Here is a 12,302-nt window from a genome sequence, read left to right as displayed (position 1 = left end):
TAGAATAAATAACTTAACAGTTTCCATAACAAAAAAAATGATTACTTATTTTACTTTCACTTCACAACTTTCCTTTCATTTAATAATAATAATACAAATGTTTGCAAACCAATATTTACAACTTACAATTTAAAACAATATGAAAATGTTTGCAAACCAACCCATATTTATGACTTTAAATTTAAAACAATTTTAAAATGTTTGCAAACCAATCCACTTTTACACCAATACAGATGTTATAAAAACTCTTTGAAGAATAATCCAAAGATCCAAAAAAATCTTCAGCCATTTACTGATAACATTGACACTTAATTTTCATTGACATTAAATAAAATCCTAAAATTAAAAAAAAATTAAAGATCTTGAGTTGTATAATCATATTGTTAAGTAATCTCAGGCGTTGTTAAGTCAAACCAATTCAAACCAAGTAATCTCAGAGTTGTTGAGTCAAATCAAGTCGTCACCTCAGAGATGTTGAGTTAAATCAAACTGTCAGGAAATCTTAAAGTCAAAAAAAGTGATTTTTAATTTAAAGCTTAAACTATTCAAAAAAAGTTCTAGCTATGCTCAAATAACCCTGCTTTCTACTTATACTTAAATGAACAACATAAAAAAAAAAAAAACAATGTAAATGAATTGTAAATGTAAATGAATGATAAGAATTATAAATAAAACTTACTTTCAATAAATTATGTTCAGGTTGTGATACAGCTGTATAATGATCTGCAATCAGAATTAAAAAAAGTTAAAAGTTATTAAAAACATTAAATGCCAATAATATTATTACATTTTTTTTATTAATACAAGTTTCAACAATCAAATTTAATTAATATAAATAATAAAAAAAGGTTTTCGAAAATAAAACCTTGAAGAAGTTGAGTAGTACATTTACTGTGAAGCTGAGATCCTTCTTCATATCGAACAACATCGTTGGTTAAACTATAGCAATCTATTAAAGAAAAAAGTCATAACAAGTCAAATTTAAAAAAATGATCATAGAGCTATTAGTTTTATGTTATTTTTTGTATTATTTTTATAGTATTCTTATATATAGTAAAAACTAAGGCTGATATCTGATTGGAACTGAAACAGAGTTTGATAAAAAAAAGCTGGGGCTTTTTTTATCAAACTCTGTTTCAGGGATTTTTTATCTAATTCTGATATATAGGAACTATTGTTTCTACATACAAGTATATTTCTAAATATATAACAAGATCAGAGATATTTAAAGCGATTGATAATGCTTAATCTAAAGATGTACCAAACAGAAAACGTATTTTTTAATTTTAATTTTTTAAGTAAACCAAAAAAGAATTAAAAGATTTAACTTAAGCAAAGTAATATATATAAAATAAACTAAAAAAAAACAAAGTTAATAACATAAATTAACTTATAAATTAAGTAATAACAAATAAACGTCACATTAAAAAAAGTGAATTAAAAAAATAAAGGCTACACAATAAATAAACCTAATAAAATTATTAATTCCAACATATAATAAAAAGATTAAAATACTTAACTTTTAACAAAGAAGAGCCCCAGAGTTGTAAATAAATATCTGGAACTTTGTTTGCTAACTGCATAGCTGGAACAACCTTGGTAATAGTTTCCTAATATTTGATAAAATTAAAAAAAAAATGTGTATAATTGTTCTTCAAATATCTGAATCTTTTGTTTAAAATAAATATTTGAATTAAAAAAAAACTAATAGTATATAATAATTTTATAACTAAACAAATAAACAATAGCTTTAATTATTATTTATTGGATGAAAAGTGGACAATATTTGGAAAAATGAACAATTTAAAAGGGTTTATCCATTTATCTTTATTATCTTTATTTTTTAAAAAAAAGCTACTAGTATTAGAAAAAAGCTCTTTTTTTTCAAAACTTTTATAATACCATAATAAGCACAATTTTAAATGAATTTTTTATCTCATTTATTTGAATGTTATTTTGAATGTCTTTTTATAAAAAGTGTTTATATTAAGAAATCTACTACTTTCAAAATATTAAATGTAAATAGATTTTATAAATTATTTAAATTGTAATACTTTTGTGTTTTTTTGACTTTAAATTGTAAACTTTTTTAAATTTTATGTAATTGTAATACTTTTGTGTTTGTGCCAGATTGTGGCAATATTAAATTTAAAGGGTTCTCCAAGTGCCAAGACAAGTTGTGTTCATATCTTGAATAAACATTAGTAGAGTTTCAGAAGTATCAGAAAATTAAAATATAAGGTGTCCGGTTGTTCAAAATAGTTCAATACCGGTATAAACTGGTGTTGCAGTATATTTTTAAAAACATTTAAAAGTTTAACCAAATTATTAGAAAACTTTATTAAAAGATTTTTAAGGGATTTTTTTTTTACATTTCCTATTTATTTTATTTTTCAGTATTTAAAATATTTAAGCAGTAATAACTCAATAAGTACTAACTCAATAATTCAATTTTCCAAAAGATCATTTTAAAAATATTCATGCATTTAATATATTGAAATTCATTTGGCTTCGAAGTTGAGAAGCTACCAGCATCAGAAAATGTTCTTTCGATGGATGTTGACAAGGGCTGAGTTGTTTTAAGAGCAGCATCCATAAAAGGAGAGGAGGGGGGGGGGAAGTCTTCAGATATATAACAATTAACCAGCTAACCAATAGAAAAGTTAAAATTCTAACTAAAGATTCTAGTTTGCCAACATAAAAGGATGTATGGTATAGAGGAGTTGAGGGTATAGTATCCCTCTATGCACACGCATGACACCCCTTATATACCGGCCCTGAGTAGAGCAGACGTGTATTTCAGTCAACCCTTTTTTTGAGTCTGCAAAAAACAGGTTTTAGCAGTGCCGTGGCTAATGGGTCAAAGGTCCCCCAAAAAACCTGTCATTAGGGTCTCAAAACCTTCCAAATTTTACCATTAGGTATTGCTAAAATAATTTGCCGGACTTCCCTCCTCCTTCCTTCAATTGGGGGTATGGGTAGCCTATCCCAGTCACTTGGTTTAAGGCTTTGTTTTTAATATTACTGATATAATAAGACTTGTTTTTAAATTTCTAAATTTTTGCATCTTGTTCCCATGCTTAACAGGAAACTTTTGGTCTCCTCTTTCCTGGTGATACTAAGCACTTTAAAGAGACAAAATGTTCTTTGGGTAACAAATTTTTCAAGTCTGCACCATTTGTCCTTATTCTTTTTAGGGCTCTCTGAATCTCCGGATGCTTGAGGTTGACTACCATGGCTCTTTTGACATGTAGAGGTATCGATTGTTAAAGAAAGGTAGACCCAGAAGGTCATTTAAATCCTACTGACCCCTAAAATTGCTCAAATTGGTTAAATTTTTTGTATGGTTATTCCTTATATATAGTATAAAAAAGGCTTGTGGAGAACAAAAAAACAGATTTTCATTGATTTCTTTTGGAATCTTTTGTTATATTTTTGTAGATTCTGTGGGTTTATTAGAAAAAATCTTAAAATAAACTTAAGGAAAGCAAGGGAACCTAAGTTTTTTTACGACAAAACCCCTTTTTGGTTATGATCACTTTGAATTTATGTAATTGTGAAGGTCTCTAAATTGACATAGATGTAAAAATGTATTATCAGAATAATACTTGGTACACAGCATCATTAATCAGAATGGTTGTTAAGATCAAGTACATTTTTTAGTAAGTTTTCTATAAAAAGAAATTTTGAAAAAGTTAAGGTTTGCATTTTTATGAATAAAATTTTTCATGTCTGGTTGATGTATGCCATTTCAAACAGTGTCGCAAAATAATAAATGCACTTTTTTTACAAATACTTGGTAAAGTTTATAAATAAAGTTGAATGGATAAATCTTTTTGTTATTGATATTTTACCGCATTGTGTTTTTAGTTTCATATTTTATTTTTATATAGTTGACTAGTAGATCCCTTTGTATGTTTCAGACATGAAAATGCTGCTTTTGTATGTTTCCAAACAAGAAAACCTTGTTTTTGTCTAATAAAATCGCCAGAAATAAGTGATAAACAATAAAAATAAGAAAAACAAAAATAAGCATAACGGATCAACAGAGACTTTGAGACCAAGTTTTTTAACCAAAGGGTTAAAAAACTTATACCCTCTCTCATATAAATAGATCGCAAAAACACATAAAAAACAGCAGGTTTATGAAAATGCGTTTTTCCAAAACTCAAAAGTTTTTCATATTTATTATTATCATATTAATACATTTATTAACAATTCTATCAATATTAAAGCTTTTTACTTTTATGATGTTTTTATAAAGTAAAACTTTTTAATTTATATCTAAAATAAACATTAAATATATTTACTTGTGGATTTCCCATAGCAAATGTCACATGACTTAGCAGCATCAAGGAGCAAGCTGTCATGCGTGATAAATCTTCTGTGTTACTGATTCTTAAACTTTCCATTAAAAAAAGCCTTTAACAAATTTAAAAACAAAACTATAAAACAAAATATATCATAAAATTTTTTTTTCAAAAACAACATCAATCTACTTTCTTGACCCTTCAACACCTTATTACTTATCACACCCACCCACCATACTTTATTAAAATAATTATACGATAAGTGTTTCAACAAGGTGCGTCTAAAATATATTAAAATTGTAACCCAAATATAACAATACAAAATAGCATTTATAACAGTATTTAAAAAAATACATAGTGTATTTACGTGCAGACTAGTGAACTTTATTAAAAAATACATAGTGTATTTATGTGCAGACTAGTGAACTTTATTAAAAAAATACATAGTGCATTTACGTGCAGACTAGTGAACTTTATTAAAAAAATACATAGTGTATTTACGTGCAGACTAGTGAACTTTATTAAAAAAATACATAGTGTATTTACGTGCAGACTAGTGAACTTTATTAAAAAAATACATAGTGTATTTATGTGCAGACTAGTGAACTTTATTAAAAAATACATAGTGTATTTACGTGCAGACTAGTGAACTTTATTAAAAAATACATAGTGTATTTACGTGCAGACTAGTGAACTTTATTAAAAAATGCATAGTGTATTTACGTGCAGACTAGTGAACTTTATTAAAAAATACATAGTGTATTTACGTGCAGACTAGTGCACTTTATTAAAAAAATACATAGTGTATTTACGTGCAGACTAGTGAACTTTATTAAAAAAATTATTAAAAATGCATCAAACAAAATTTTTAGTCATTAAATTATTAACATACTTTGATTCTTCCAATTTAGAATAAAAAAACATCTTTAGTCCTTGCATATAAAAATATGCAGAGCGAATGACTTTGGACCTGTAAAAAAAAATGATATTAAAATAACTGTCAAAAGTGTGTATATGCTTACATTTATAATACAATTATAAAGATTGTATAAGTAATTAGGCTAGTGAAAGTTAGTAAAGAATTTTACATTGTCTAAAAATCCTTACTTTTATAATCTAGGATTCAACAGGCACATAAATTATAACCATTTTCATAAAATGGTCTGTTATGATAAGAGGTTTCCATACTTTACATACTTTTACATATCAAATTTTTACTAAACTGTTATAAGTTTTGTAAGTAAAAATAATCCGGAATTTAATTGTTTTATTTTTATTCTTGAACATTTCTCAGATTCTTTTTGGCTTTCTTTAGATTTTAAAATAGGTTTTTTACCGCTAACCTTTGATTGTTCATTCACAAATATTAATTTTACACCATGATTTATTTTATTAAACATTATATAATTAACGGGTGATGCGGAAGTTATCGGACAAATCCTAATTTCATTATTTGAGCATAATAATTAGTTTTTGTGGTTTTATGCGTAGGCATAAACGTTTTATAAAATATAAACTTTGTTATTTGAAACACAATTATTTAAAATGAGGTTAAATGCAGTTGAACGAAAATCTTTTCGAAAGCGACTAAAAATGTTTTTTGTAAATAAACCTTATATAAAAAAAAAAAAAATCGTAAATCATTTTGAAAAGGAAGGATTTGCTTGAAGAACAATATACGATAACCTAAAAAGACTTGAAACTGTTCAACCATTTTCTGATAGAAAGCACTCTGATCGTCCGACATCCTGGACTAGAGAAAAGAAAGCCGAATTAACGAGACTTGGCAACAATCGAAAAGGGGTCAGTCAGAGAAAAATAGGTATTAAATTCGGTGTAAATCAATCAAAAATTGGTCTTCAGTTAAAAAAAATGAATATTAAATATAGAAAACGTGAAAAGACTCCAAAATACACTATAGAACAACAAATAAAGGCAAAGAAAAGAAGCAGGAAACTAGTTAACCAACTCTATAACACAAAATCGCTTCAAGTCATTGATGACGAAAAATACTTTAGTTTTGCAGGGGACAACATGCCTTGAAATCCTGGATACTACACAAACAACAAAAAGACATGCCCAGAAAGTGTTCGTTTTACAGGAAAAGAGAAATTTCCAAAAAATTATTAATGTGGATAGCCATATCTGACCGTGGTATGTCCGAGCCATTGTTTCGCACTTCCAAGGCTGTAGCAATCAATTCATCAATCTATATTAATGAATGTTAAGAAAAACGACTTCTTCCATTTATTCACAAGTATCATGGAGATTTAACTACTTATTTTGGTCAGATTTAGCAAGTTCTTATTATTCTAAAGATTCTCTAAATTGGATAGGCCAATATGTCTATCACGTTGATAAAGAATCCAATCCCCCAAATGTGCCTCAAGCATGACCAATTGAAAATTTTTGGGGACATTTGGCACAGAAGGTTTACGAGGGAGATTGGCAAGCTTCAACAGAGCAAGTTTTGATTGATCGCATTAAACTAAAACTACAAGAAATTGATTTAAACTTTTTACAGTCGCATATGAAAGGTGTCAGAGCAAAATTGAGATCAATTGCAGATGGTGGTGTTTTTTCATATAAAAAATAATATATTTTTATTAAAAGATAAATGCTTTATTTAAAAAAAATATAATAGTAGTTTGTTTTTTTATTTATAAATAAGTTATTGACGTTTTTACTTTGTCCGATAACTTCCGCATCACCCATTAGTATTTATCTATGTAAGGCCCAATTTATTTATTTAATTAAATTTTAAAATTTACTTTATTTAAAAGTCATTTTATACAGCCACAACTACTACATTTCATTATTCAAGGTTAAAAATAATTTTTTTCTATCGAAAATACATAATTTATTTGGATGATTCATTAATAAACTTTACTGCTGTATTTTTAATACTACTTTTAACTCATCAACTTTTTTTTAATTAATAAATTTACGAAAATTATTGAAAATTGGAAAGGTCTTAAATTTAATCAAGGCCGCAGCCTAATCTATTTCTAATGGTGCGAAGGAGCATCTTTCAGTTATTTGCTTCAAAACAACTGGATTAGTGAAATATAATGCTTTTAGAATATCTGCTGTTATCTTACTTATTTTTTTTTTTAAATATGAAAAAGATTATATTTAATAATAATATAACTAATAATAATAATATAAATAAATAGTAATATATATAATATAACTAAATAAATAACTAAATAAAAAGTAAAGTTAGACCTATAAAAATAAAAAGAACTATAAAAAAACTATTAAAAAAACAAATAACATATTGAAAAATCTTTTTACCTGGTAACAGCTTTTTCATTAAATGTGTGAAGAAGTTCTTTGAACTAAATTTTTAAATATTGTTTATTATGCAACACATTTTTTCTTGGAAAGTATTTAAAAAAAAAAAAAGTCAGTTTCATGATCATATTATTTGATTAATATCATGATCACTTAAATATCTGATACTCACAGGTATTGCTTGTGGAGCACCAAATCTAATATAAACTATTGCTAAGCTGATAGCAGCAAGGTAATAGGTATCACATTGGTTATGAGAAAGCTACAAAATAAAATTTTTATAATTTTCAAGTTAAAAATGATGCCAAAATTTAAATATATATACATTTTGTTAAACAAATTCACTCCTAATAATACTATTTTAACTGAAGTTACGAGAAAAAGTTACAAGAAAGATTTAGCAGAAAGCAAAAAAGAGAATTCCTTATTTATTTTATGTAAAATAGAACTTTGTTGTTATAACAATTAACAAGTCAGTAGTAGAACAATTAACAAGTCAGTAGTAGAACAATTACCCAGTCAGCACAAACACGTCTTTCTAGAATCTAAAATGTTAACACCTTATAGACGTCTAAATTCAGATAATTATAAGACATCTATATATGTATTCATATTTGAGACGACGAATAATAGCTGTCTCAAGCTGTCTAAAAGATGAGTACTATTAGAGGTCTTATATTTATCTGAATTTAGACATCTAAAAGGCGTTAACATTATAGATGTGAAAAAAAAAACCGTCTAAAAGATGTGTTTGTACTGGCTTGGTAGGTTCGACATTTTGCAATGTTGACCTTGTTTCTTTGTTTTATGGTCAAACCTTTGTATCAAATTTTTTTTGCTAACCTAATGCCGACCTTTAAAAGTTAAGGTCAGCAAATTATTGCTTAGCCTCCTAATTCCGAAGGCAATTAAGCTATTCATTTAATAAATTCCATTAATCCACAAGGCTCTCAAGGCCATTACGCTATTCATTTTGTTTCTTTTTAATATTTTAATTTTATTTGCGACTTTCTCTTTCAAACCTAAACTCCAAAATACAAACCTGTAATTTCAGTCAGTAAAAGATAAACAAGGTTGCTGCACAGAGAAACAGCTAGAAGAGAAGCAGAGTACTACCAAAGACATCAGATAAACTTAACTTCTTAATTGTGAGTTGAGTGTTTTGCTACTAGCCACTAGTCTACTAGCTTTATAATTGTATTAAGAAGTGCAATATTAGAGTGAATCTAATGTAGAAAAAGTAAAAGCTAAAAGTTTAGATGAGATCATAGCATGATATGAACCATCTGAAGGAGAACAAAGAAAAACTGAGCAAAATCTTTAAGAGCTTTGCTCTCTCTGTGTTAAAGTTTAAGTTCTAAATTTGAAGTGAATAATAAAATATAAAACATGTTTAAAATACTACTGCTAAAACTTATTTTATTGTCAGATTTAAGTAAGTGATTGAGATAGAAAAAATTGAATTTTTTTAAGTTTTAATACCAGCAGGTTACTAGAGTCATTCTGTGTGATGAGCAACAAAATTAGCTAATGGATAAAGTGAAAGGGCTTGGTCAGTGAAAGGGCTTGGTCAGTAAAAAAAATTTGATTAGAAAACACTTGTGTGAAGATATGGAAAGAAGTATATATATATATATATATATACATATATATATATATATATATATATATATATATATATATATATATATATATATATATATATATATATATATATATATATATATATATATATATATATAATGATAATATAATATGCTGAGTTTCAAAGTTTTTACTTGAAGTTTTACAAGCATTTTTATGTTTTTTTTTTGTGGTAACAGTCGTAACCGTGATGGTTGTAATGAAAAATCCAGTAATAATATCAATGATGTAAAAAAAAAAAATATAAATGATTATTTAAAACCATGTTAATTATGTTAAAAAATGCACTATAACATCATCAAAGTCCTCAATTATGGTTTTATGATAGGATTTTTATTGCTACACAACAGGACTGTAAATAAGCGCCAAAACACATTTTTACAAGCCTTACGCCTTTAAAACCATGTATCATAAAATTTTATAACCATTTAAACTATTTAAACCATTAAACCATGGTATAATAAAATGATTTTTTTAATAACTTTTTTAAAAGTATTTTTAAATAGTTAAAAAAAAAGAATTATAAAAATCAGTATGCGTTTTCATAACTTTTTTGCTTTTATTTTCCCCCCTCTTTCATGCAGAATTGCCCATATAAAAATATCGTTAAGCTGATAATTTACAGAAAAATCAGTCTATTGCTTGTGGCAGTTGAAAAAGCAGCCAAACCCATTATTAAATCATAAGTAAGTTCAGTAAAACCATGTGTGGTTATTGCGCATTATATATCATCTGAAAGGGTGTGAATTGTTTGTGTGTCTTTATATTTAATGCCATATCTTTCATATTTAATGCCATGTGTCTCCTTTTTATAGTGTACAAGTTAATTTTGGTCAATTTCAATAATTAGATCAAGACCGATTGATCTTATTTATTTATATATGCCACTCTAGGAGCCCAAAAAAATTGCTTTTTTACTTTCTAAAGAAGTCTTTTAAAATACGATTATCATTATTTAAACACCCAGTAGATTTATTAGTGTCATTTATTTAAAGTATAAACATTTAATTTATACATACAAAATTTATAAACATTTTTAGAAGTCGTTTATTTGGTAACAATCATTACAAGATTTTAATAAAAAAAAATAATCTTCGCTTCCAACAAGGCTGCAAGCAACCACTAATTAGTGTTGGAAGTTACTGGAAGAGAAAAGATGAAGATTGTAGAGCAAGAAAACAATTGACAGACAACTTAAAGGATTGCAAATTATATAAATCAGGAAAGCAAGATGAAGGAAGCGAGTTCCAAAGAACTGATGTTCGAGGAAAAAAACTAGATGAATAAGAGTTTTTTGAGCACTTAGGAACAGTTACAGAAAAAGGATGAGACTTAATTGAATGACGAGTAACACAAGAATGAATTTTAGTAGATGGCACAAGAGATGCTAGCTCTTTAGAGCAGTGCTAATTATAGTATTTGTAGAAAAGAGAACGAGAAGCAACATTACGACGATGTGATACTGGTTGGAGGTTGGCTGCAAGAGCAGGTCCAACTATGTTTACAATACATTTTTGCACCTTGTCTAAAGGAAAAAAGGCATCATTAGAAGATCCGCCCCAGATATGGCAATAGTATTCCATACAAGGCCGAATTTGAGATTTATAGAGATAGAGAATAGAATTCGGAGTAAGAAAGTGTCGAGCTCGATAAAGAGATGCAACCTTAGCAGATGCTAATTTTGCAATGAAATTAATATATGGTTTCCAAGAAAGATTGGAAGTAAGAGTTAATCCTAGAAGATGAAGGGTAGATGACTCATCAAGTACATTACTGTTTATAAATATAGAAAGATGTAAATTATTGCTATAATAATTGGCTAAAAAATATTTGAGTTTTATCTGAATTAAAGTTCACCAGCCACAGTGAGCCCCATGCTGTAGCAGAAATAAGATTCTTTTCAAGCTCAAATGCCCCCTCTGAGCAATCAGAAAGTGTTGGCTTCTTATCATGACAAGAATAAATGGTAGTATCATCAGCAATGCCACCTTAGATGTGAGAATATCTGGAAGATCGTTAATGTAAATTAAAAAAGAGTATAGGGCCAAAGATTGAACCTTGAGGAACCCCTGAAGTTACAGAATAAGAAGAAGAGTGCTGTCCATCGAAGACAACTTTTATACCACGATTGGAAAAGAAGGATTCATTAATCTTAAAGATGTTACCAGATACACCGTAAGAAGAAAGCTAATGGAGAAGACAAGCATCCCAAACTTTATCAAAAGCTTTAGAAATGTCAAGAGCAATAGCCTTAACCTCAACACCTATATCTAATGCACAATAAAACCTATCGTTATTACTGTTAGCAAATGCGGTAGTGATGTAGTGGTAGAGCGCTCGCTTCATGAGCGAGAGGTTCTGAGTTTGATTCCCACCACGTCCCTGGTAGTACCGCGCTCAACTTGTTTCTCTGCGCAGCGGCCTTGTTCGTCAAGGTTTGTGTTTCGGAGTTATAGAGTTGAGGGAGGGTTATAACCACAAGTAGCCTCCTCATCTGTAGTGGCCCTTTCGGCCTTGGGGAGGTGAATTAAAAAAAAAAAATCAAGAATTTTTGAAAATAGGAATAACAGATGCCACTTTCCAGCTGGCTGGAAAGCAAGACTCTGATAAGCACTTGTTGAATAGTTTTGAAAGTATAGACAACAGCTCCGGATAACACTTCTGCAAGAAGGCTCCAAATGTGGCCTTGGCAATCCACATTAAAAGTACAAACAGGGACATTATCCATGTGCAACATGGCCAAGTTAATACTTGAATATTTTTCAGCTGTTAATGGAATCAGCCTCTCTGAGAGCTACCACAGAGTTCGGGAAACCTGACTACCAGCCGGCCTCAGAACCATAAAACTGAGCTTTAGAGCTGTACCCTCATTAGGAGATAATAGAATGATAATACCCTCATTAGGAGATAATTGAGTCAAGAAGATCTAGCATTCAACTTCCTAAGCTGGAAACAATGTATTAAAAATACATCTGCACCAGCCTAATAGATGAAGAAGGGATGCGAGGCTGGTCAATAGATAGAATCTGTTTACCCCTTAAGTCTTTGCCT

General features: G+C 28.3%; 1 protein-coding gene across 2 annotated transcripts in view; it reads right to left on the bottom strand.

Annotated features, from left to right (window-relative positions):
- Positions 1-50: 50 nt before the first annotated feature.
- LOC100205421 (MAU2 chromatid cohesion factor homolog) overlaps positions 51-12,302 on the bottom strand; it is a 47,900-nt gene continuing 35,648 nt past the window's right edge. Inside the window, exons 14-21 of one of the 2 annotated variants that reach the window (XM_065815420.1) lie at positions 7,780-7,869; positions 7,608-7,651; positions 5,203-5,280; positions 4,311-4,422; positions 1,522-1,610; positions 866-951; positions 680-723; positions 51-336 (exon numbers count right to left, since the gene is read on the bottom strand). In XM_065815420.1, the coding sequence (XP_065671492.1) occupies positions 325-336; positions 680-723; positions 866-951; positions 1,522-1,610; positions 4,311-4,422; positions 5,203-5,280; positions 7,608-7,651; positions 7,780-7,869 (555 nt within the window). In that variant the 3' untranslated portion in view covers positions 51-324. The remainder of the gene's footprint in view (positions 337-679; positions 724-865; positions 952-1,521; positions 1,611-4,310; positions 4,423-5,202; positions 5,281-7,607; positions 7,652-7,779; positions 7,870-12,302) is intronic. The other variant, XM_065815421.1, reaches the window with a different exon arrangement.

Source organism: Hydra vulgaris, chromosome 13 (genome assembly GCF_038396675.1).
Source record: "Hydra vulgaris chromosome 13, alternate assembly HydraT2T_AEP".
NCBI classification, from domain to species: Eukaryota; Metazoa; Cnidaria; class Hydrozoa; order Anthoathecata; family Hydridae; genus Hydra; species Hydra vulgaris.
This window is presented reverse-complemented; position numbering and strand designations above follow the sequence as displayed.